The 21307-nt window shown below is 32.7% G+C and overlaps 1 protein-coding gene across 7 annotated transcripts in view; it reads right to left on the bottom strand.

Annotated features, from left to right (window-relative positions):
- FAM126B (family with sequence similarity 126 member B) overlaps nt 1-21307 on the bottom strand; it is an 80543-nt gene that overhangs the window by 31159 nt on the left and 28077 nt on the right. For 4 of the 7 annotated variants that reach the window (XM_031958351.1, XM_031958353.1, XM_031958352.1 and 1 more), the window contains 3 exons: nt 19445-19544; nt 6355-6433; nt 5707-5808 (listed from right to left, as the gene is read on the bottom strand). In XM_031958351.1, coding sequence (XP_031814211.1) covers nt 5707-5808; nt 6355-6405 — 153 coding nt within the window. In that variant the 5' untranslated portion in view covers nt 6406-6433; nt 19445-19544. Of the gene's footprint in view, nt 1-4846; nt 4902-5706; nt 5809-6354; nt 6434-19444; nt 19545-20719; nt 20821-21307 lie in introns of all 7 variants that reach the window. The other 3 variants (XM_031958358.1, XM_031958354.1, XM_031958357.1) reach the window with 3 other exon arrangements.

Here is a 21307-nt window from a genome sequence, read left to right as displayed (position 1 = left end):
TATTCTCTGCCTCATATTTCAAGGAAGATTATAATTAAAGTTATATCATTTGATACTTGAGAACAAAAAGCTGCTAATATAAAAAATAAATTAATAAATCACAATTATAAATTCTTTTAATTATATTAATTTATTAATTTTTATAGTTGTGATTTATTTCAAAACTTATCTTTATACCAAAACTTTTAAAAGGACAGAAATGTAGAAATATTGTTTTTCTTTCTCGTGAATTCTGAATTCCCTGTAAAATCAGTTTTACTTATTCTGAGGGAAACTCATGGCAAAGTTTTATCAGTAAGATATATTTTGCTGTACTTTTCTGGAAAACATATAGATATATTGGCAATGAATTTCAAATGTAAATCTAATAGCTTTCTAAACATGATATGTAGTCAATTCTTTACTTTTTACTAAGATTTAACATCAAAAACTTAAACATGAAAAGCCTGTGGTTTGTATGCCCCATAATTCCATTGAAACTATATGATTCTAATTATATCTAGGAATCTGCTTAAATATAACTTGAATATACCCATTTTCTACCCATCTTCTACTAAAGAGGTGGGGTATCCCTTCTTCCTTAGCAAGGCTAAAATTCCACTTGTGTCCTTGGGTCCTATTTTTACCAGTTTCATCTGAAAGTTGACTAATGATTCATTCCCTCTCTTTATCTTCAAACTTTCCCTCTCTAATGGATCCTTCTTTTACTGCCTACAAAAGTGCTCTGATCTTCTATATACTTAAAAAAATTAAATAAGACAAACAAAACCCTAGCCTTAATTCAATATTTTACTCTATGTCTATTTTCTCCTTCTCTAGTAAACTTCCAGAAAGTAGATTATACTTGCTCTCTCCTTACCCCCTTACAATTTAGCTTCATCATAATGCTCTCTCAGAAGAGAAATCTAAATCTAGTGACCTTTTCTCAATCCTTATTTTAATTCCCTGATTAACAATTCTAGTGTTGGATTTTTAAAAGTAAATTTCTTGAGGACAAGAACTGTCATCTTTCATCTTTGAAGTCTTACTGACTAGCACAGTACTGTACAAAGTACATCCTAACAAGTAGTTTATTAAATTAAGCTAAATTACAGATTTGTTCTTTTATGGTTTTACCTTTTATCAATCTTTGGAACAAAAATCACAATATTTATATTTTCTAAAACTGGGAATCACTAAATCCTATAATAATTCCACACTTCAGATTGATATAAACTAATAGTGTAATTCTAATATAACCAAAAGGAAAGATAATTAACATGTATAAAATGATAATCTTTGGTCAGACTCAAATATTTCTATAAAGTAAATGATTTTATATCAGGAATGAAGTTGAGAAAGATAACTCATTAGCAGACATTTTACCGTTTTAAAAATTAGGAAGATTTAGTAATAAAAAATACTTAAGGAAAAACAAAGAAATGTTAAGGGAAAGTAAAGTGATATGACTGGCTTTTTGTTCCAAAACACATGGTGCATAAATTCTCATTTCTTCTAAGAACTTGAAATTTTCTATGATTTTTCAAGTATGTAGCTTCTAATACTAGTAGTCTTAATTCTGAACTTAGCTCTGAAAATACTATTTGGTTGGAATTGGAAGAGAATTTAGAAATTATCTAATCTAATTCTTTCATTTTATAGATGAGAATGGAGTAACCTTCCAGAAGGCTCTAAAGAGCCAAGTAATTTCCCAAGGGTCTCAAAAACAAAAATGACAATTAGGATTTCAATGTTATTTCTGGAAGTATATTTTGTGAAAACAAATATTAAAGATTAACTTTCCACCCTTAAAAGGTAAAGTAAGAACAGTCATAAGAATTTGATGCAAATTCTGAAGTCATTTTAAAGGAGAAATATTGTTGTATGTCTTCACTAATGAAACATTTCCAAACAATCTGTCTTCACGAAGTTTTATTTGGGAAAAGAAAAAATTAGTAGTCAGTCAACAAGCATTTATTAACTGCTTAATATATGTCAAGCACTGTAGCAATTGCTGGACACAAAGAGTGGCAAAATCATTTTCTCTATCCTCAAGTAGTTCACATAGTTCTCATTCTAATGTGGGAGACAACATATAACTATGTCTATAAATATCATAAGCAATATGACTAGAAGGCAATCTCAGGGGAGAGGAAAATAGGAGTGGGAGAAACCAATAAAGGCCTCTTGCACACAGTGATATTTGAGTTGACTCTTGAAGGAAACTAGGAAAGGGAAATGAAGAAGGCATTTTTGGCCTGTCAACAACCAGTGAAAAAGGACAGTGTCTGGAAGTAGAACTATAAAGACAGGTAGAGAAGAATCAGGAAAGAGAAATATTATGAAAACTTAGAGAAGAAAGAACATTCAGGAGTAGAAGATTAACAGTGTTAAAGGCTGCAGAGAGATCAAGAAGGACAAAAAATGAGGATATTAGGTTTGGGAATTAAGAGAGCTTTAGTAAATTAGGAGGCAGTTTCAGTTGACTGATGAAGTCTGAAGGTAAAGTACAGAGTGTTTAAAGAGGGTGAGAGGTGAGGAAGAAGAGACACTGATTATCAGGGCATTGTGATTTAGGAAGATAGCTAGGAGACTGAAACTTCTCAAGTAAGAGGGATTATCTGTTAGGGAAGATGAGATGGAATGAGTCAAGAGTTCGAGAAGTTCAATTTGCCTTGTAAAAATTTTTATCTAAGAGGACTTTTTTCTTCTTTTAAAACAGCTGAACAATTATATTTTAATTAACAATGGAAAAGATACAAGGATTCCCCCTAAAGGAATAAGCTTTTTTGAGGAAGAGAGAGAGGGGAAGCTTGAGAGCCAGTATCTTTGTAACAGCAAAATAAGACTGGGGCAGCTAGGTGGGAGCACCAGCCCTGAAGTCAGGAGGACCCGAGGTTCAAATCTAGTCTCAGACACTTAACAGTGCCTAGCTATGTGACCCTGGGCAAGTCACTTTACCCCAACTGCCTCAGCAAAAAAAAAAAAAAAAGTTTAAAGATGATTATGAATCTAAATTATTTAAATGAGTATGCCCTCTTAAAAGATATTTTGTAATCCAAAAAGACTTTAAAAATTTATCCTTGGCACTGTTAGAGGCAGCCTGTGTTGTAACAAACAGAAAGAGCCGGTTTGGGAATTTAGGGCTCAAGTCCCATCCACCTCAGACACATACAGATTGTGTGACTGAGCAAGTCACTTTATTTCTCAGTGTTCTAAACCATAGTATTGAACTTATACTGAAAAGTTTTCCTGGCAGCAACATGTTGATAACCTCAAAAATTACATTGCCAAATACTTTTTGATATGGTTTGGCTACTCTAAAGAGGAAGAAGAGTTTGACAGCTCTGCTCTGAACAATTCTCAAATACTAAACTGCAGATAAGGTAGTTGATCTGCATTGATGGAAGAAGTTTCTCATCAAAGGTCTCCATGTAAATGAAATCCTTTTGGGAATTTTCAAGGCTTAACTTTTGCTTTGAGTCTAAATCCAGCTTTAGACACTAACAAGGTGTGTGACCTTCGGCAAGTCAGTTAACCTCTCTTTGCCACAGATTTCTCATTTATAAAGTGGGGATAATAATAGCCACTATACCCCAGGATTGTTGTGAGTATAAAATGAGATATTTGGAAGAATATTTTGCAAGTATTTTAAAGTTCTATAAAAATTATTACAATTGATGCTGTTAGCATGTGACAAAGAAAAAGTGGTCCAGCTTTTTTCCTTAATATCTTTGCCCTCAAATTAGTTTTCTACCAATTGAAAAGAAGCTTTAAATCTTGGAAAGGTTCAGAGTATTTCATTTTTCATAAGTAAGCATGAGAAAAATATTTTTAATATTAAAAACTTCCCATGTTCCAACTATACAACCATGGTCTATCCCACCAGAAGATTTTCATCACTAGAAAGGACTTTGTTACAAAACCATACTATCAGAAACATTCTTTCCAGTGAATATCATAATCATTAGTTCCTTCTATGGGAAGAAATATAAAGATGGTAAAATAACATTTCTACTGAAAATCCATGAAAGCAAATGTTTTATGTAACTGATTAGGTTTTTTTAAGCTACCTTTAAACAATTTAACTCCTAATGCAAATATTTGGAGACTGGTTTTCCATCCACTTGGTTTATCCATCTAGTATATATATACATGGCATAACGGTAATTTTGAGGAAATTACAAATTTTCACGGGAATGACTGCCCATGAAAAGAATACACCATAAAAAGAGGTCGACATAAATTAATTTTTAATACTAAGTAAACTTTAAACATTAAAACAGCACAAAACAACAAGAGATGATGGAAATAGAACTTTTGAGTCTGGGATTCTGAAAACTGTGACTCAGGCAAGTATATATGCTCTAATTGCAGCTCTAATGGTAAATCTTGGAAACACTAGAAATATATTGCAAAGAAATAACTTTTTGGTCAGGTATACTTATTGTGTATCTAATTTATATTTTAATATATTTAACATCTACTAGTCATCCTGCCATCTAGGGGAGGGGGTGGGGGGGGCAAGAGGTGAAAAATTGGAACAAGAGGTTTGGCAATTGTTAATGCTGTAAAGTTACCCATGTATATATCCTGTAAATAAAAGGCTATTAAATTTAAAAAAAAAATATATATATATATATATATTGCAAAGAAAAAAGAGACCATTAAGTATAAATGTAATTGCTGCTACCACTTATAAGAAGCACAAGACCAATTCTAAGTCATACCAAGATTAGGTGACGAGGGTTGAAAGAGAGGGAACAAAAAGACTGAAGGTAGCAATAGGTCAGTAAGCAAATTTTTAGTGATATAGGGAAAACAAAGAAGCACTTTTAAGTCAAGCTGCTTGTTAAGAGAAGATTACCTGAAATTCTTCAAACTCACTCCAGTAAACAGCAGAGACATCGAGGAGGCTGTATCTGGGAAAATAAGAAGCTACTTTCCTGTGTGTTCCTTTTATTTTCATTTTAAAGCACACAAGAAACCAGCGGTGATCAAAGTTTTCCCGACAACTTGTGTCACATTATATTAGTTTAACATTCAGTAGAAAAGTGATGCGAGTATATTTCCAGGAGATTATAATGAAATTTAAGAAATCTTTCCCTTTCCCCTATTTTATACTCTAAAATTCTGAGTATTAAGAAAATATTACTCTAATTTTATGGTTTTGAGTGATTAGAATTGAAATATGTTTCCTCTTTTTACTTTAATATTTTACCACTAGGGTATTGCAATCTTTGTTAAAAGAAAACCATTAATTTATTAATTTAATTTTACTGATTAATTTGAATAAACTGCAGTTATATGTCATTATAAGTCAATGAATATTAAAGAATGATCATACAAATTTTAATGAATATGTTGATCTAGATATCATTAACACTTGGGCTTATAGAAAATGAAACATTTTCATTTCTCAAATCTAAATAGTCTACAGTGAAAATGGGTATTAAAATGGAGAGATTAAAAGATAAATGGACACACCTTTTTTCTGATTTTAAATGTATTCCAGAAACTTTAGTTTACTTGCACAAGGAGAAAAAAGCAATTATAAGAATGAGAAAAAAAAAGAGAAAGAAAGATTTTCATTCCCCAAAGTAAAAACAGTAATAATAGTACAAGTAATAAAAAAGGAAATAAAACCTTCAAATATTAAACACTTATGCATATATTAACACATGCACTGTCACATATCAAAACTGTATTTTTTATGAACTCCCCTACCTCATTATTTGAGTCTTGAATGACTTTATAGAGAGCAGGTACCAGTGTTTTTTTCCTGTGCAGAGTTGCTGCATAGTTGGTGATTTGAGTTTCAGGTAATGCCTAAAAGATCAAAAGGAAGAGAGAAAGATGAATGGATTAATATTTGGAAACCCAAAAGTTTCTACATATTAGCTACTGCAGGAAAAATAATGAAGGATTTATTTTCAAAAATGAAAATAGTTTAACATTAATTAAACTAACTTTGGAGGGTGAGTGAAAAATTTCAAGTTGCAGTATCTGAAAATCTGTGACATGAACAAAATATATTTTCAATTAAAAAAATTAGAACTCACAAATCACATATAAATGTATAGTCATGAGAAACTATTAATTGACCTAGTTTCAAAGAAAATCAATAAGTAATTTTTAATTCTTTAATTTTAACTTTTAGAAACAGTGCCAATAATTCCCAAGTGTTTTTGTTAAGTACTTTTGTAACTGTAAATTTTCTTGTAAAGTTATCTATATAACACATTGAGTATTTAGTCTGCCCTTTTAAAATTGGTAACTTAAAAATAAAGTTGAATGCTTGAATTACTTTTAGTCTGAATATTAATGACATACACTCTCATTAACACCTCTCTCCAATCATTTATCCCAATTTACCTTGAATTCTGAAAGCCATTCTTCCACTACACCACGTTCAGATCCCAACATCTTCTTATACCGTTGATTCCTTTTTTATCTGTGGAAAAGAAAAGCCTTATAACTGAAATGCAATACAAAATTTTCACAAGTACTAAATCCCAACATTTTAAGCCTTATATTAAAAAGAAAAAAAAATTAATCCAATTATCTGTGGTAAACATATGAAAAACTTAGCAGACTGATTTCCAAAAAGCCTGGAAAGACTTACATGAAATGATAATGAGTTAAGCAAGTAGAACCAAGAGAAAATCATATACAATAACAAGATTACATGATGATCAACTGTGATGGATTTGGCTCTTTTCAATCAGGTGATTCAAGGCCATTCTAATAGACTTGTGATGGAAAAGTGCCATCCCTATCCAGAGAGAGGTCTTGGAGACTGAATCAGGGCAGAGTATTTTCACCTTTTTTGTTGTTGTTATTTGTTTGAGGAAGGAGGGCAGGAAAAGAGAGGGAGAAAAATTTGGACCGCCAAGTGTAGAGGGCCGAGAAATCTTGAGAAAAGTCTACTTGAAGCAAAGATACTTGTTACAGCAGGGTATTTACTCAGTGTAACTGATGATATAATGGTTCTCTAGTTCACATATTTAGTACTTAGGGTGATATGGTAATGTAATAATGGTAGTTGGCAAATGCTAAGTGTGCTGTAGTGATGTAATTATACTAAGGTATTTAAGGGCTGAGAGGACTTTAAATAAACAGACTCCAATGAGTGTGTGAGCTCGAGCTCAGACTCCAGACTCCAGATTCTATCCCTGCCTATCTTTGTGGTGACTCTCCTGCTAAGACCAAGGCCCATCCAGAGACCCTCGAGAAAGCTAGCCTGGATATTACACACAAGGTTTTGCAAAGATGAACACTGAAAGCTATCTTTGCATGCATTTGGAAAAATAAATACTATAATAAAATTTTTTACAAAGAATTGTTCTTATAGATATGAAGGTTTCCACTGCAAAATCCAATAAATACTACTTTCAGAAATAAGCTATATATTTTAATGGTGCTTTCAAAATCTTATCAAGTAAGGCTTTCAGATTATTCTTAATTACTGTATCTTAGACTATCAGGGAAAGCTCACTTTATCAAGGTAAAAACAGTAGCACTATGTAAATCAAATAATCCGTGATTCATGTTCTTACAAATATGATATGAAGAAAAACCAAGTGGAACAAATTAAATATTATGGAACAAAGCAGAAATTATACTAAATATGTTACAAAGATTACTAATATTGAGCAAGTTTTTTTGTACATACATATGTGTACATGCACGTGCACACAGAAAAACATGCTCGATGTTCAATCTAAAATATAAGTCACTTTAAAAACAGATTTTGGGCTCAAAAATTTATTGTCCTAATTTTCTCCCAAATTGAACACATTCTTTTATGACTAATTCAAAACACAAATAATGAAGTAAATACCCCATAATGCAAATATAAATCAAAGAAACTTTAACAAGTAAGTTACAGGAAAAAGATGGCAAAACTATTACTGCTGGGGGACCTCAACCTCCCCCTCTTAGAAGATAAATCTAACTAAAAAATAAACAAGAAAAAAGTTAAGGAGGTAAATCAAATTTTAGAAGAGTTAAATATGACAGATTTCTAGTGAAAATTGAATAGGAATAGAAAGGAATATACATTTTTCTAGCGGTCCTCAAAAACTGACCATGTTATTAGAGCATAAAAATCTAACAGTCTAATACAGAAAGGCAAAAATATAAAATGCATCCTTTTCAGATCATGATGCAATAAAAGTTCCATGTAATAAAGGGCCATGGAAAGACAGACTAAAAAGTAACTGAAAACCAATGCTAAAGAATGAGTGAATCAAACAACAAATAAGAAACAATCAATAATTTTATCCAAGAGAATGACAGTTATGAGGCAAAATACCAAAATTTATGAGATGCAGGTAAAGCAGTTCTTAGGGATAATTTTGAATGTCCTAAATGCTTACATGAATATAATTGAAAAAGAAGAGATCAACGAATCTAAGTATGCAACAACAAAAAAAGAAAAAGAACAAATTTAAAATCCTCAATTAAATTCAAATAGAAATTCTGAAAATCAAAGGAGACTTTAATAAAATGGAAAGTGAGACAATTATTAACTAATAAATAATATCTACAGCAGATTTTATGAAAAATAAATAAAATAGATAAACCTTTCGTTAATTAGAAAAAAGAAAGAAGAAAACCAAATTATCAGTATCAAAAATGAAAAGGGTGGGGGGCAGTGAGACAGTACAGTAGATAGAACACCAATCCAGAAGTCAGGAGTTCAAATTTGACCTCAGACACTTAACACTTTCTAACTATGTGACCCTGGGCAAGTTACTTAACCCCAAATGCCTGGGGGGTGGGATGAGGGGTGGAGGAAGTGGAGAATGAAAATGGTGAATTCACCAATCAATGAGGGAGAAATTAAAGCAATTAATTAAAGAAATTAAAGGAGTTATTTTGCCCAATTGTATGCCAATAAATGTGACAATCTAAATGAAATGGACGAGTATTTTTAAAATATGTAAATTGCCCACATTAAAAGAAGAGTTAATAAAACACTTAAATAACCCCATTTTAGAAAAAGAAACTGTGCTTGCCATCTAGGGGAGGGGGTAGAGGGTGGGAGGGAAAAATCGGAACAGAAGTGAGTGCAAGGGATAATGTTGTAAAAAAAATTACCCTGGCATGGATTCTGTCAATAAAAAGTTACTATAACAATAATAAAATAAATAAATAAATAAAAAGAAAAAAGAAAAAAAAAAAAAAAAAGAAACTGAACAAGTCATCAATGAGCTAGCTCCTGTTCCCAGGCCAGATGGATTTACAAGTGAAATCTACCTAACATTTAAAGAACACTTAATTCCAATACTATATAAACCATCTGGGAAAATGGCAATGGAGCCCCACAAAATTCCTTTTATGACACAAATATGTTACTGATGTCTAAACAGGAAGGGTTAAAATAGAGAAAGAAAATTATAGACCAAATTTCCTAATGAATATTGAATAAAGTATTAGCTAAAAGATTATAGCAATTTATTATCAGTAATAGACAATACAGATGGGATTTATAACAGGAATTCAAGGTTAGTTCAATGTCAGAAAATTATGAGCATGATAATGTGGAAATATCTTTAGAAGAATCGCAGATGTTCAACCTATATTGAATTAGCTGCTATCTAAGAGGGGAGAGATGAGGAGGGAGAGAGAAAAATTTGGAACACAAGGTTTTTCAAGGGTGAATGTTGAAAACTATCTTTGCATGTATTTTGAAAAATAAAAATCTATTATTAAAAAAAGGGGAAAAATAAAACTATGAGCATAATGTACCAAGTCAATAACAAAACCAATAGAAATCATAAGATTATTTCAACAAATGTAGAAAAAGCTTTTTGACAAAACACACTATCCATTCCTATTAAAAATACCAGAAAGCTTAATAATAAGTGTTGTTTTTCTTTAAATGATAAGCAGGATCTAAAACTATCAGCAAACATCATATATAATGGGGATAAGCTAACCTTCTCAGTAAGACCAGGGATAAACCAAGCATGCCCATTATCACCACTATTATTCAGTATTGTACTAAAAAGGTTAACTTTAGCACAAAAGAAAAGAAGAAGAAATTGAAGAAATTAATACAGGCAATAAGGAAACAAAACTATCATTCTTTGCAAATGATATGATAGTATACTTAGATAATAATCTAAAAAAACTACTTTGAAACAATTAACTTTGGCAAAGTTACAAGTTATAAAATAAACCCACATAAATCATCAGCATTTCTACTTATTACCAACAAAGCTCAGCAGCATGACAGATATATTTTATTTAAAACAACTTTAGATAATCAAAAGATACTTGTGAGTCTATCTGCCAAGAAAAATCCAGAAACTATATGAACACAATTACAAAACACTTTTCATGCAAATAAAGTCAGATATAAACAAATGGGAAAATGTCAATTGCTAGTGAGTTAAAGCAGAGCTAATATAAAAAAAATTTACAATTCTACCTAAATTTATTTAGTTTCATACCAAGAAAACTAACAAAAAATTATTTTACAGAGATAGAAAAAATAACAACAAAATTCACCTGGAAGAATAAAAAGAACATTATGGGAATTCATGAAAAGAAACTCACAAGGGAAGGTGGTCCCACTGTATCAAATCTAAAACTATAGTGTAAAACAGTAATCATCTAAACTATTTGGTACTGATTAAGAAACAGAGTGGTGGATCAGTGGAAAAGTTAGGAACACAAGTCATAGTAGTAAATGACTATAGCAATCTACTATTTGATAAACCAAAAGATTCTAATTTCTGCAGTAACTCATTATATGATAAAAAATGCTGAGACAACCAGAAAACAATATAGGAGAAAACAAGGCAAGGACCAACATCTCACTGCATATTAAAATTAAGTCAAAGTGAGTATATGATTAAGCATAAATGGTGATACCATTAGAAAACTAGAAAAGCAAGGAATAGCTTAATTGTCAGATCTATAAGGAACAGAAGAATTTATAACCAAACAAGAAATAGAGAATATTACAAAATGCAAAACAGATCATTTTAATTAAATTAAAGAGATTATACAAATAAAACCAATGCAACCAAGATTAGAAGGAAAGCAGAAAGCTGGAAAAATTTTAAAGTCAACATTCCTGATAAAGTCAAATGTTCCTCATTTCTAAAACAGAGAATTGAATCAAATTTATAATAGAAGTCATTACCCAATTGGTAAATGGTCAAAGAATATGAACAGGTAGTTTTCAGATGAGGAAATTAAAACTATCTACAGATATATGAAGGAGTGCCTTAAATCACTTTTGAGTAGAGAAATGCAAATTTAAAAAAAAAAAAAAAAAAGCAGAATCAAGAAAATAAGGGGCAGCTAGGAGGTTCAGTGTATAGAGCACTGAAGTCAGGACGACCTGAGTTCAAATGTAACCATACCGGGGTCCTCAAACTTTTTAAATAGGGGGCTAGTTCACTGTCCCTCAAACTGTTGGAGGGCCAGACTATAGTAAAAACAAAAACTTTGTTTTGTGGGCCTTTAAATAAAGAAACTTCATAGCCCTGGGTGAGGGGGATAAATGTCCTCAGCTGCCGAATCTGGCCCGAGATACTTGCCTTAGATACTTAGCACTGCCTGGCTATGTGACCCTGGGCATGTCACTTAACCCCAATTGCCTAAGCAAAAAAAAAAAAGAATGGAGAAATGCGAATTAAAGGAGCACCTCACACCTATCATCAGATTGGCTAAGATAGAAAAAAAGATAAGTATAAATACTGGAGAACATGTGAAAAAGTTAGAATACTAATGCATTATCCGTAGAGTTGTGAATTGATCCAACTATTTTGGAGAGCAATTTGGAACTATGCCCAAAGGGCTATAAAACTGTGAATACCCTTTAATACAGCAACAACACTAGTAAAAGTCTATATCCTAAAGAGATCATTAAAAAAAGGAAAAGGACACATATATACAAAAGTAATTCAAGTAGCTCTTTTTGTTGTGGTAAAGAATTGGAAACTGAGGGAACGTCCATGAATTGGGGAATTACTGAACAAGTTTTGGTATATGAATGTAATGGAATACCACTGTGTTATAAGAAATGATGAATATACAGATTTCACAAAAACCTGGAAAGACTTATATGAACTTACACTGAGTGAAGTGAGCAGACATAAGAGAATATTATACAAAGTAATAGCAAGATGCAATGCAATGATCCATGATAATTCCAAGGGATGCTGGATGCTGTGATGGGAACTTGTTGACTATGGAATCTGAATAAAGATTGAAGCATACTATTTTATGTTTTTTTGTTGTTTTTCCTTCTTTCTTGTGGTTTTTCTCTTTTGTTCTAAGTCTTCTTTGGCAACATGATTAATGCAGAAATATGCTTGGCATGATTGTACATGTATAACTTATCAGACTGCTTGCTGTCTTTTGGAGGGAGAAACAATGGATAGAAAAATTTAAAGCTCAAAATCTTACAAAGATAAATGTTGAAAATTATCTTTACATATAATTGAGAAAAAATACTAATAAGTAAAAAAAAAATTAGTCGATATTCTCAAACCTTGCTGCAGCTTTATTAAATTAAGTGCATGTAATATTTTTCAATATTCTTTTGTCTGAGGGAACAGGGAAGCCTGAAGATAAGGAGAGAGATCAGGAAATACTCGGTAGACAAGTCAGAACACACATAACATTTATTAATAAATTCATTCTCTTCTAGGGTGTATACAGTTTGTGATGCTTCCAAATAATTACAATAGTTATATATCAAAGATCACCATAACACATTTTTAAAAAATGCAGTATCTGCAAAGCACAATAAAATAAGGTATGCCTATATGGCAGTACAAGGACAGCACATTCCACCAGAATGGCTCAATAACTTATCTCTAGCCAAGAAGCACATTTCTTTCACAAAGACTAAAAGTATGGCATCTTTCAAGGAACAATAAACTCACCAGTAACTGAGCATAGTCAGAAAATATATTTGGGCTAAACTTTATCCTAGATAATAAGGTTATTATAACAATTTTCAGAGAGTGTTAGTAATAAGGGAGCCCTGAAACTCTCTAAAACTCCTTCAAGGAAAAAATCTCCTTGAATCCTGCCTCTCTGTAGGGGAACCTGTTGGAGGACAAACAGCTTCATTCTGTTGGGGCTGGTTGAGTCCTGAGCAGGAGAATTCCAACTCTGTTGAATTGAAGAGACACCCATTCATTTCTAAGATTTTCTATTCAATTCAGCTCAAGCTGTATCCAGCCCAATCCAGAACTGCCCCCAGCTTGTAGATAAAAAGAGCCAACTTGGGACTCAGTCCTTGCAGAGGACCCAATATACCATGCCAAGGAAAGTCTCTCTCTTCCTGGCATAGGAACAAGCCTCTGCCCACTGGATGATATTCTCTTTCAATGCTATCCTTTCTTTATTCTCACCTATTTCCCCAATGAAATTTTATATTTCTGTCGGGTTCTCTCCACTAGAAACTTTACTTCTGTCAGAACTTGCCACTAAGGGATTCAGTCTTTCTATTCATGCATAGCCAAGGCTGACTTCCCAATGCCAATAATAAACTTTTTTTTAATCAGTCTAGCTTTTCAGGTTTGTAAATTCCTTTACGAAGGACCTCTGCGCCGCCAGAATGGGGTTCCCACAACTCCCTACCTTGTGTAGAATCCAAAAGGGGATTTAGGGGAGCCAAATCTTTTCATTTGGTTCCCTGAACCCCAAACTTGGTGTTAGTTAACCTCATCATTTAACTCCCTGACCACCAGGAACCCTAATCTCATCATTTTGGTTCCCTGAATCTAATCTCATCATTAGTATAAATTAAAAGAACAAAAACTGGCTAATATGAAATGTGTTTTACGTGATCTCACATAATCAATATCAAATCGCTTGCTTTCTCAAAGAGGGGGAGTGAGAAGGAAAAAAAATTTGGAAATCAAAATTTTTAAAAAACTGATGTTAAATTTTATTTTACATGTAATTAGGAAATATTTAATAAAATAAAAACATTTTTGAAAAATAACCTTAACATAATCTATGCTAAATCTATGCTTGATTATTCAGATGGATGATACTAACAGAATATTATTATATACTGAATAAGGAGTGGAAGTGACAGTTAAGGTTGATCAAAATCAGCATCAAAGTAAAATGCAAATTGATGCTCACCTGCAATAGAGGGAGTTTCCTCACCTGGAGCTTTTTATGAAATCATAGGTCCCAATTAAATAAACCAACTCAATATTATGTACCTTCTGCTGCTTTAAAAAAAATAGCATCCCACATTTGTATATTGTTTTAAGGTTGACAAAATTCTTTCTCCATAACTCTACAAAGTATTATTAGATAGTTATTTCAAGTAATGAACTATTAGTCTTAAATAGGGGCAGAGAAAGGTTACTGATATGCTCAGGGTTATGTAATATCAAAGTCAAAACCTAGAGGAGTGGTATCCTTATCTAAACATGAATAAAAAAAAAATATGTAGCATTTAACTGCTTTACATGTGTTACCTAACTTGAGCTTCCTGACAACTTTGTGTACTGCAGGCACCATTGCTATTTTACAGATAAGGAATGAGGGCAGGAGATATAAAAGTACAGTTAATGAATGTCTGAAGTAAAATTAGAACCAAGTCTTTTTTGACTCTAAATCGGACTCATCTTCTATACTACACCAAAGGGCACCCCATGAGATAAGAATGTTTCCCCCCATTGTTAAATAACATCTTAGCATATGTAAAAGTGTTTAAACCATTTTCAGCTCCTAGCTATAATAAAACAGATTTCAAAGATTTGGCTTTAAGCTGTAGGAAGCTGACCTATACTTGTTGCAAGTAACAATAAATTCACAAATAACTGGGCATGGTCAGGAAATATATTTGGACTAAACTTTATCCTAGATAATATACAAGGTTACTAAAAACACTTTTCACAGAGTGTTAGTACAAATGAGAACTATAACAAGAACTGGCTAATATGAAACTCCAAATAGCATAACTATATTAAATTTTATTTTAAATCTTTATAATTTTCCCAAACTTCTTTATAAACATTGATTTAGAGAAAAATTGACATTAAAAACAGATAAATATGACCATTAGAAAAGGAAAAAGTTTCTACCAAGACAAAGCAGTACATCTAAAAAAAAGTAAGTCAAGATACAAACTAGGAGAAAAATTATGACATCACTTGTTTTTGATAAAAGAATGACATCTAAAAAATAAGAGAAAAATTTATCAAAGTAATAGTCATTCCATAAATAAACGGTAAAAGGATATGAACAGACAATACTTGAAACACAAAATAGCAATCTTCACATAAAAAGAAGTTCAAAAATTAATAATCGGAAAATGCAAATTAAAACAAACTAGACTTCAGCTGACCAACATCAAATAGGAACTATGTTCCCCTGATCTTTTTTTTTGGGGGGGAGAGGGGGACCCGAGTTGGAAAAACCCTAAAACTTAACCCCTCAGGACCTTTTGAAGCAATCCCACCTTCCTATTCCTAAGGGAAACTCCCATAATAATCTCCACCTTCAATTCAATTGGAGATCTTGCCTAGGGCATAATTACTACCCTTTACTGATTAGTCTCACAATTCATTTAGAGAATGCTCCCTAGTCCCAGGCCATAGAAACCTAAATATAATCAAGATTGTGAAATCCAAACCTCAGGAATAGGTCACCAAGGGAAGTTGTTTCTCAGGGTAATAAACCCACTTTTTGCCAAAAACCTCACCTGGAAATCTTGACAGTGAAGTCTTTCAGAAAAAACTGCAACACGACCTGGGGACCCTATCACTATTAGGGCATTTCTCACCCCTCAACAAAACTAGTAAAGATAATTCAAGATAACAAAATTCAGTGCTGGAGAGAGGGAAAGAAAAAATATAAAAAGTTTACAGCAGAGAACAAAAGAAAACATCAAAGGTAGCAAACAAAAGCTATGCAGCTTTAAAAACAATGTATAATATTTATTATGTACGTTTTCTGGAATAGGAAATGTATTGTTTTATAATGAATCCTCCTATGTTTTGCTGTATATATGGAATTTTTTTTTCCTTTTCTTGTTTTGTATTTAAGTTTAAATGAATAAAAAATTTACAAACACATACAAACAAAACAAACCCCAAAAAACAAAACTCAGTGTTCAAATTCAGGGAAGATATTGAGGCACCAGTAGAAACCCCAGAACCCAGACTAATCAGGAACATCAGCCTAGTTAGGACAGGTTCCACAAGCTTCTCCAAGGGATCAAAGCAATTTTTTTTCCTTCAGTTTTTCTGTACTTTTCAGGTTAAGGACCTCAGAAGGCTTTTAGTCATATAATTTAAGCCTACTTAAAAATACAATAGACTAACTCTAGTTAGCTGATTGAGAGAGTGCCAAGCAACTTAATGATTAGTCTCAAAAAGCCTAGAATCTGTTAAAATGCTTTAGCAGTTGTATAAACTTAACCAATTATTTCAGCAGACCCAAATTGGCCAATTCTAGGTCTACAGAAACATCAGGTTGGTTTTTTTTTTCTTTTTGATGTGGCAGTTAAAAACTTTTCCTGTCTCAGAATTAGTTTTTCTTTAAGGTAAAAGGTATTTGCATAAGTCCAATTATGCATAAAATAAGTACTTCTAAATCCCAAAGGGCCAGATCTTTTCCTTTGTAATTCATCTGACTGAGAGAAACATAGGAGACACACACACACACACACACACCCCTTTTCTAAATCAATCAAGCTCCTCTTCTTAGCCCCTTTTTGGGAGCCACAGCCATAGGAGCTGGCTGCCTGGAAAGCATACAAATTGTCCCACAGTTGGCAACCACAAGGCTGCATAGTCATTCTAAAGACTCCTCTTTGAATTTAAACCTAGCAGGAGGAGGAAGAGAGATCTGTACTTTGGCCAAAAGATAAAACAAAGTATTTAATCATTTTTCTTTTTGTCTTTCCCTGTAAATTTTGATGCTTCATTCCAATGCTTCCTAAAGGGCTATCTAGAACTCTAATGGACTCTAACTGCTTAAAGTCTCCCAATCCCAATCCCAGTTCCAGTCACCAAGAAGTTTACCACTCCTTGTCAAAGAGAAAGTACTCTTATGGACTCTAAACCGCTTAGAATCTCTCCATCTCTCTTCACCAGTTTCTTGCCCACCTGGATTATGCACAATTTATCTGACTGATTCCAAACTTCTCCCACCTGGCTTATCTCTTGAGCTGAATTAATCCTTTACCTTCGTCAGCCCACTTATTTCTGTTTTTGCTTTTTTCAAGTGTCTCTTTAGGAATTTACCCCATTAGAACGGAGGTTTCCAAGCTGAATTCAAAGACCACAGGAAATTCTCTGGAGGGGGACTGCCCAAAGATTTGATACAGGAGAGATCCCTCATGAATAGGAAATATTCTGGAACAAGCCCCCCAAACTGTGTGGGTCAGCTATAACCCCTACCCAAATTAAATTCAGAGACTCTCAAGGCAGAAAAACAAAAAAGGATTTATCATGATCTCATGAGAAAGGGCAATTCCTAACAGACAAGGTGTCACCAGTAAAGGAGTGGAAAGCATAAACTACAAAAACAAGATTATACAGACTCTAATGCAGAAACACCTCCACTTTTCCTGGCCCTTCTTTCCATTGGCTAGGAATCTGGACTCCCAATTTGATAAAAAAATCTACTCCAGAAACAAAGAATACTAGTCAATAACACACTTTTTACAATATTAAGTATTTCCAATAATTCAGAGTCTGATTCTTTTTGTACAGCAAAATAATGTTTTGGTCATGTATACTTATTGTGTATCTAAGTTATATTTTAATATATTTAACATCTACTGGTCATCCTGCCATTTAGGGAGGGGGGGGGTAAGAGGTGAAAAATTGGAACAAGAGGTTTGGCAATTGTTAATGCTGTAAAGTTACCCATGTATATATCCTGTAAATTAAAGGCTATTAAATAAAAAAAAATAAATAAATTAAAAAAAAAAAGGATTTTACCTAATAAAGTCTCAGGGATATGTCTAAGAAAAAAAAAAAAAAAAAACAATATTAAGTATTTCAATTCTAATGAAAAGGTGGGGAAAGGAGACAGGGACAGTAGGGGAATGTAAGTTTAAGATAATCAAATGCCTGCAGCTTTTAAGTATAGCTCAATTTATTGCAAAGTCTTAAGGCACAGTTAGGGCATAGTTCAAGGTCACATTCCTATGTTCATCCCACTATGCAAATATATGCATATCCCTTGATCTAGTGATCTATTACAATTTACTATCCTACTAAAGTAGTTATTGACTGGAAAAAAGACAAAACATTACTAGCAGCACTATTTATAATAGAAAAAAATAGAAATCAAGACATTATGTAATGGATTATTGTATCATACCAATGATTAGAAATAGTTCAAGGGAATATCCAACAACTCACATCAAGTGATGTAGAATGAAAAAAACAAAAAATGAAGAATATAATCATTAACTTTAACTATATAGTTATTGATAAGGTCTTAAATAGGGTGTTAGAAAGAGAGAAAGTAAAGAATTGATCCCTGAGGCAAGTAAGGGGGAGAGACACTGATAGAGATCAATCAATTTAGTTCCAAGGTATCACGCTCTGGGGAGGTCTTGAGCAGTCTCATGTTGCTATACTCTGTCAGAAATCCCAGTCATGTCTCTGAAGTTAAATTTTTTCTATAAAATCTACTTATAGGCCATTCCATGACTACTGTCTTCCTTTGGGTCAGTTTGCCATGACATATTGCATTGTGGAATTTCTCCTTCTCTCTTTCCCCATGCCACATGAAACCTCCCTTAACTCCACTATTCTTCCCAACCTTGAGGTGTGAGTCTCTTTCTACATTTAACTTGCTAGGTAAGGGCATACCCAACCTCAAGGGATGTTCCCTTTGTACTGAGTAACTGTTGAGTTCTACTGAGTAACTAGACTTTCATATGCTCTCCCACTCTATTTTATATTTACTATTCCTGGTATCTTATTGTTATTTTATTTTCCTGACATATTTTTCTTCATTTCTATTTTATAACCTTGCTTAACATTGGAATATCTATGTTTGTCAACATAAGTCAAAATAAAATTTTTACTTAAAAGACATAATAATGACATACAGGCACTAAAATCTTTTGCTGTTATTAAAAGTTGCAAAAGTATCAGAAATAGCTTATAATAGTACCAGAAGTAAACACTCAAATATTACTATGTTCAGTATAAATTAAATAACTGTTCAATATCTAGAATATTGTCTTGAAATGAAAATTTAGGCAAAAAAAAATTTTTTTTTATGAAATGCAAATACTACTAAAAATAAAAAAAGTTATGCTTAAGATTGTTACTGTTTAGATTATGATGCTATTTTGGGGGGAAGCTCAAGTAAAATTGTTTAATAAGGAACTTCAGATTACAAAAATTTTAACAGTCTTAGATGAGCAGAGTAAGGTACATAAGTACACTTATTTAAATATACATTTTTATTTAAAGGTAACCTTATATAACTTTACCTTTTGTTTAAGAAGTCAGATTTCTAAAGGAGGTGGTAGTAGAAGAAAACAGCAGATTTCAAGTGTGGAATACATTTGTTGAATTTTTAAAATAGCCAGTCTGTAAAATAAATAAATAAATAAAGATGTGAAAATTAAGAAACATTCTTAGGAAAGTTATAACAGTTATAAAGTTTAAAAAAAAACAGGATTCAATTGGCAGAACAAAAACAAATTAGCAATTCAATTTAAGTGTGTATTTAAAATTGACATAAATTTCATTAGATCAAAAAAAACAGATATAATAATTGTTTTCTTAGAAATGTGTTATGATTTCACAAGTTTTTATATGACAACTGATTTCTGGGTCAAAATCCTAGTGCAGATTCTTTAATCTTCCAAATAATTTGTACACAATATATTAATACAATGATAAATAAAATGTTTTAAGTATTTATGTAATTTTTATATTTAATACATGTTTACCATCATATTAACATATCAACTAATCTTTGTTTCTCCTTCTTATAAAATTACCTCCTTGATTTTGACTCTTTACTAAATTCCTTTGGAATTAGTCTGCTGTCGAGCAGTGTAATATCCTCTTATTTTTGTTTTTTTGCTAAATTTCTTTAGAAATTTAGCTTGTATCACTCAGTGTCACAATTATAACTCTTTGCCCCTTAACTTGGAGATAAACTGAGGGTGCTAATTCTTTCGCCAAACCCATGACACCGACCTAGGGGAATCCTAATCTTGTTGGGTATCTTTTCCCTCAATACTGGGAGAGATAAAAAGCTTAGATAAATCAAGAGACACTTGCAATTGCCATTTCTTAAGGAATTTGATACCCAAATTCTTACAAGTAAGAAGTAAGTGTATTAGAGAACACAAGCAAAATGCAATGAGAGTTTAGGAACTACAAGGGTGTATGAGTCAGCTGTTTATGAGAAGGAAGAAAGGAAAAAGTAATCAATGGACATTTATAATTACCTATTAATTGCTAAGCACAGTGCTAAGAGCTGGGAATACAAAAAGAGGTAAGACAGTCCCAGCCCTGAAGGAATTTACAATCTAATGAGACAATATGCAAATACATATATACAAAGCAAACTACATACAGGATAAATAAGAAACATTTAACCAAGAAAAGGCATGGGAAGAGTTTCCAGTAGAAAATGGGATTTTAGTTGGAACTTAAAAGAAAACCACATTACCCAATAGTCAAGAGCAGAAAAGGTGAATGGGACCAGAAAAAGATTTCTCAAAAAGTCTATGGGATAGCATGGGTCAGACCTTGAGCCTAAGTTTCAGGAAGTCCCATAATCCATATTCTCAGAGGGCTGTAGAGCAGAAAAGGTCAAACCCGAGGTTTAAGCTTCAGGAAGTCACATGACCTACAGGAAGTGGACAGCATTGTTGACTACTGATCAATAGTAACATCCTTTTCAATCCATCCAATGAACCCAAGTCTTTTTACTATAGTAAAACTGTTTACTGTTTATAGAAAAACTGTTTTCTGCCATGTGTAAAACATTATATAGGGCTGCTCAACTGGTGTGCTTGGACCTTTCCTTGCAAGGACCAAATCAATTTTCTCCTATTTGTATCTGAAGATGCCTCTGAGTAGTCAATTTGGGTAAGTTTTGAGGGGCCCATCTGGGATCTGTGACTTCCTAGAGATGGCTGGGGTTTTGATATAAGGCAGGTGCCAGGTTGGGTTTTCTCTAACCATCCCTGAGATGGGACTCAGCCTACCTCTCCATGAGTCTGAAGAGAGGCATTCAAATACAGACAGAAATACAAGTCTTCAAAGAAGCAAGGAGACAAGTCAGGTAACTTTTAAGTGCATAATCCAGAGGTAATAGTCACTGCCTGTGCACT

This window comes from Sarcophilus harrisii, chromosome 3 (assembly GCF_902635505.1).
Source record: "Sarcophilus harrisii chromosome 3, mSarHar1.11, whole genome shotgun sequence".
NCBI lineage: Eukaryota > Metazoa > Chordata > Mammalia > Dasyuromorphia > Dasyuridae > Sarcophilus > Sarcophilus harrisii.
Note: the sequence above shows the minus strand (reverse complement) of the source record. Positions and strands in the feature narration are given on the sequence as shown.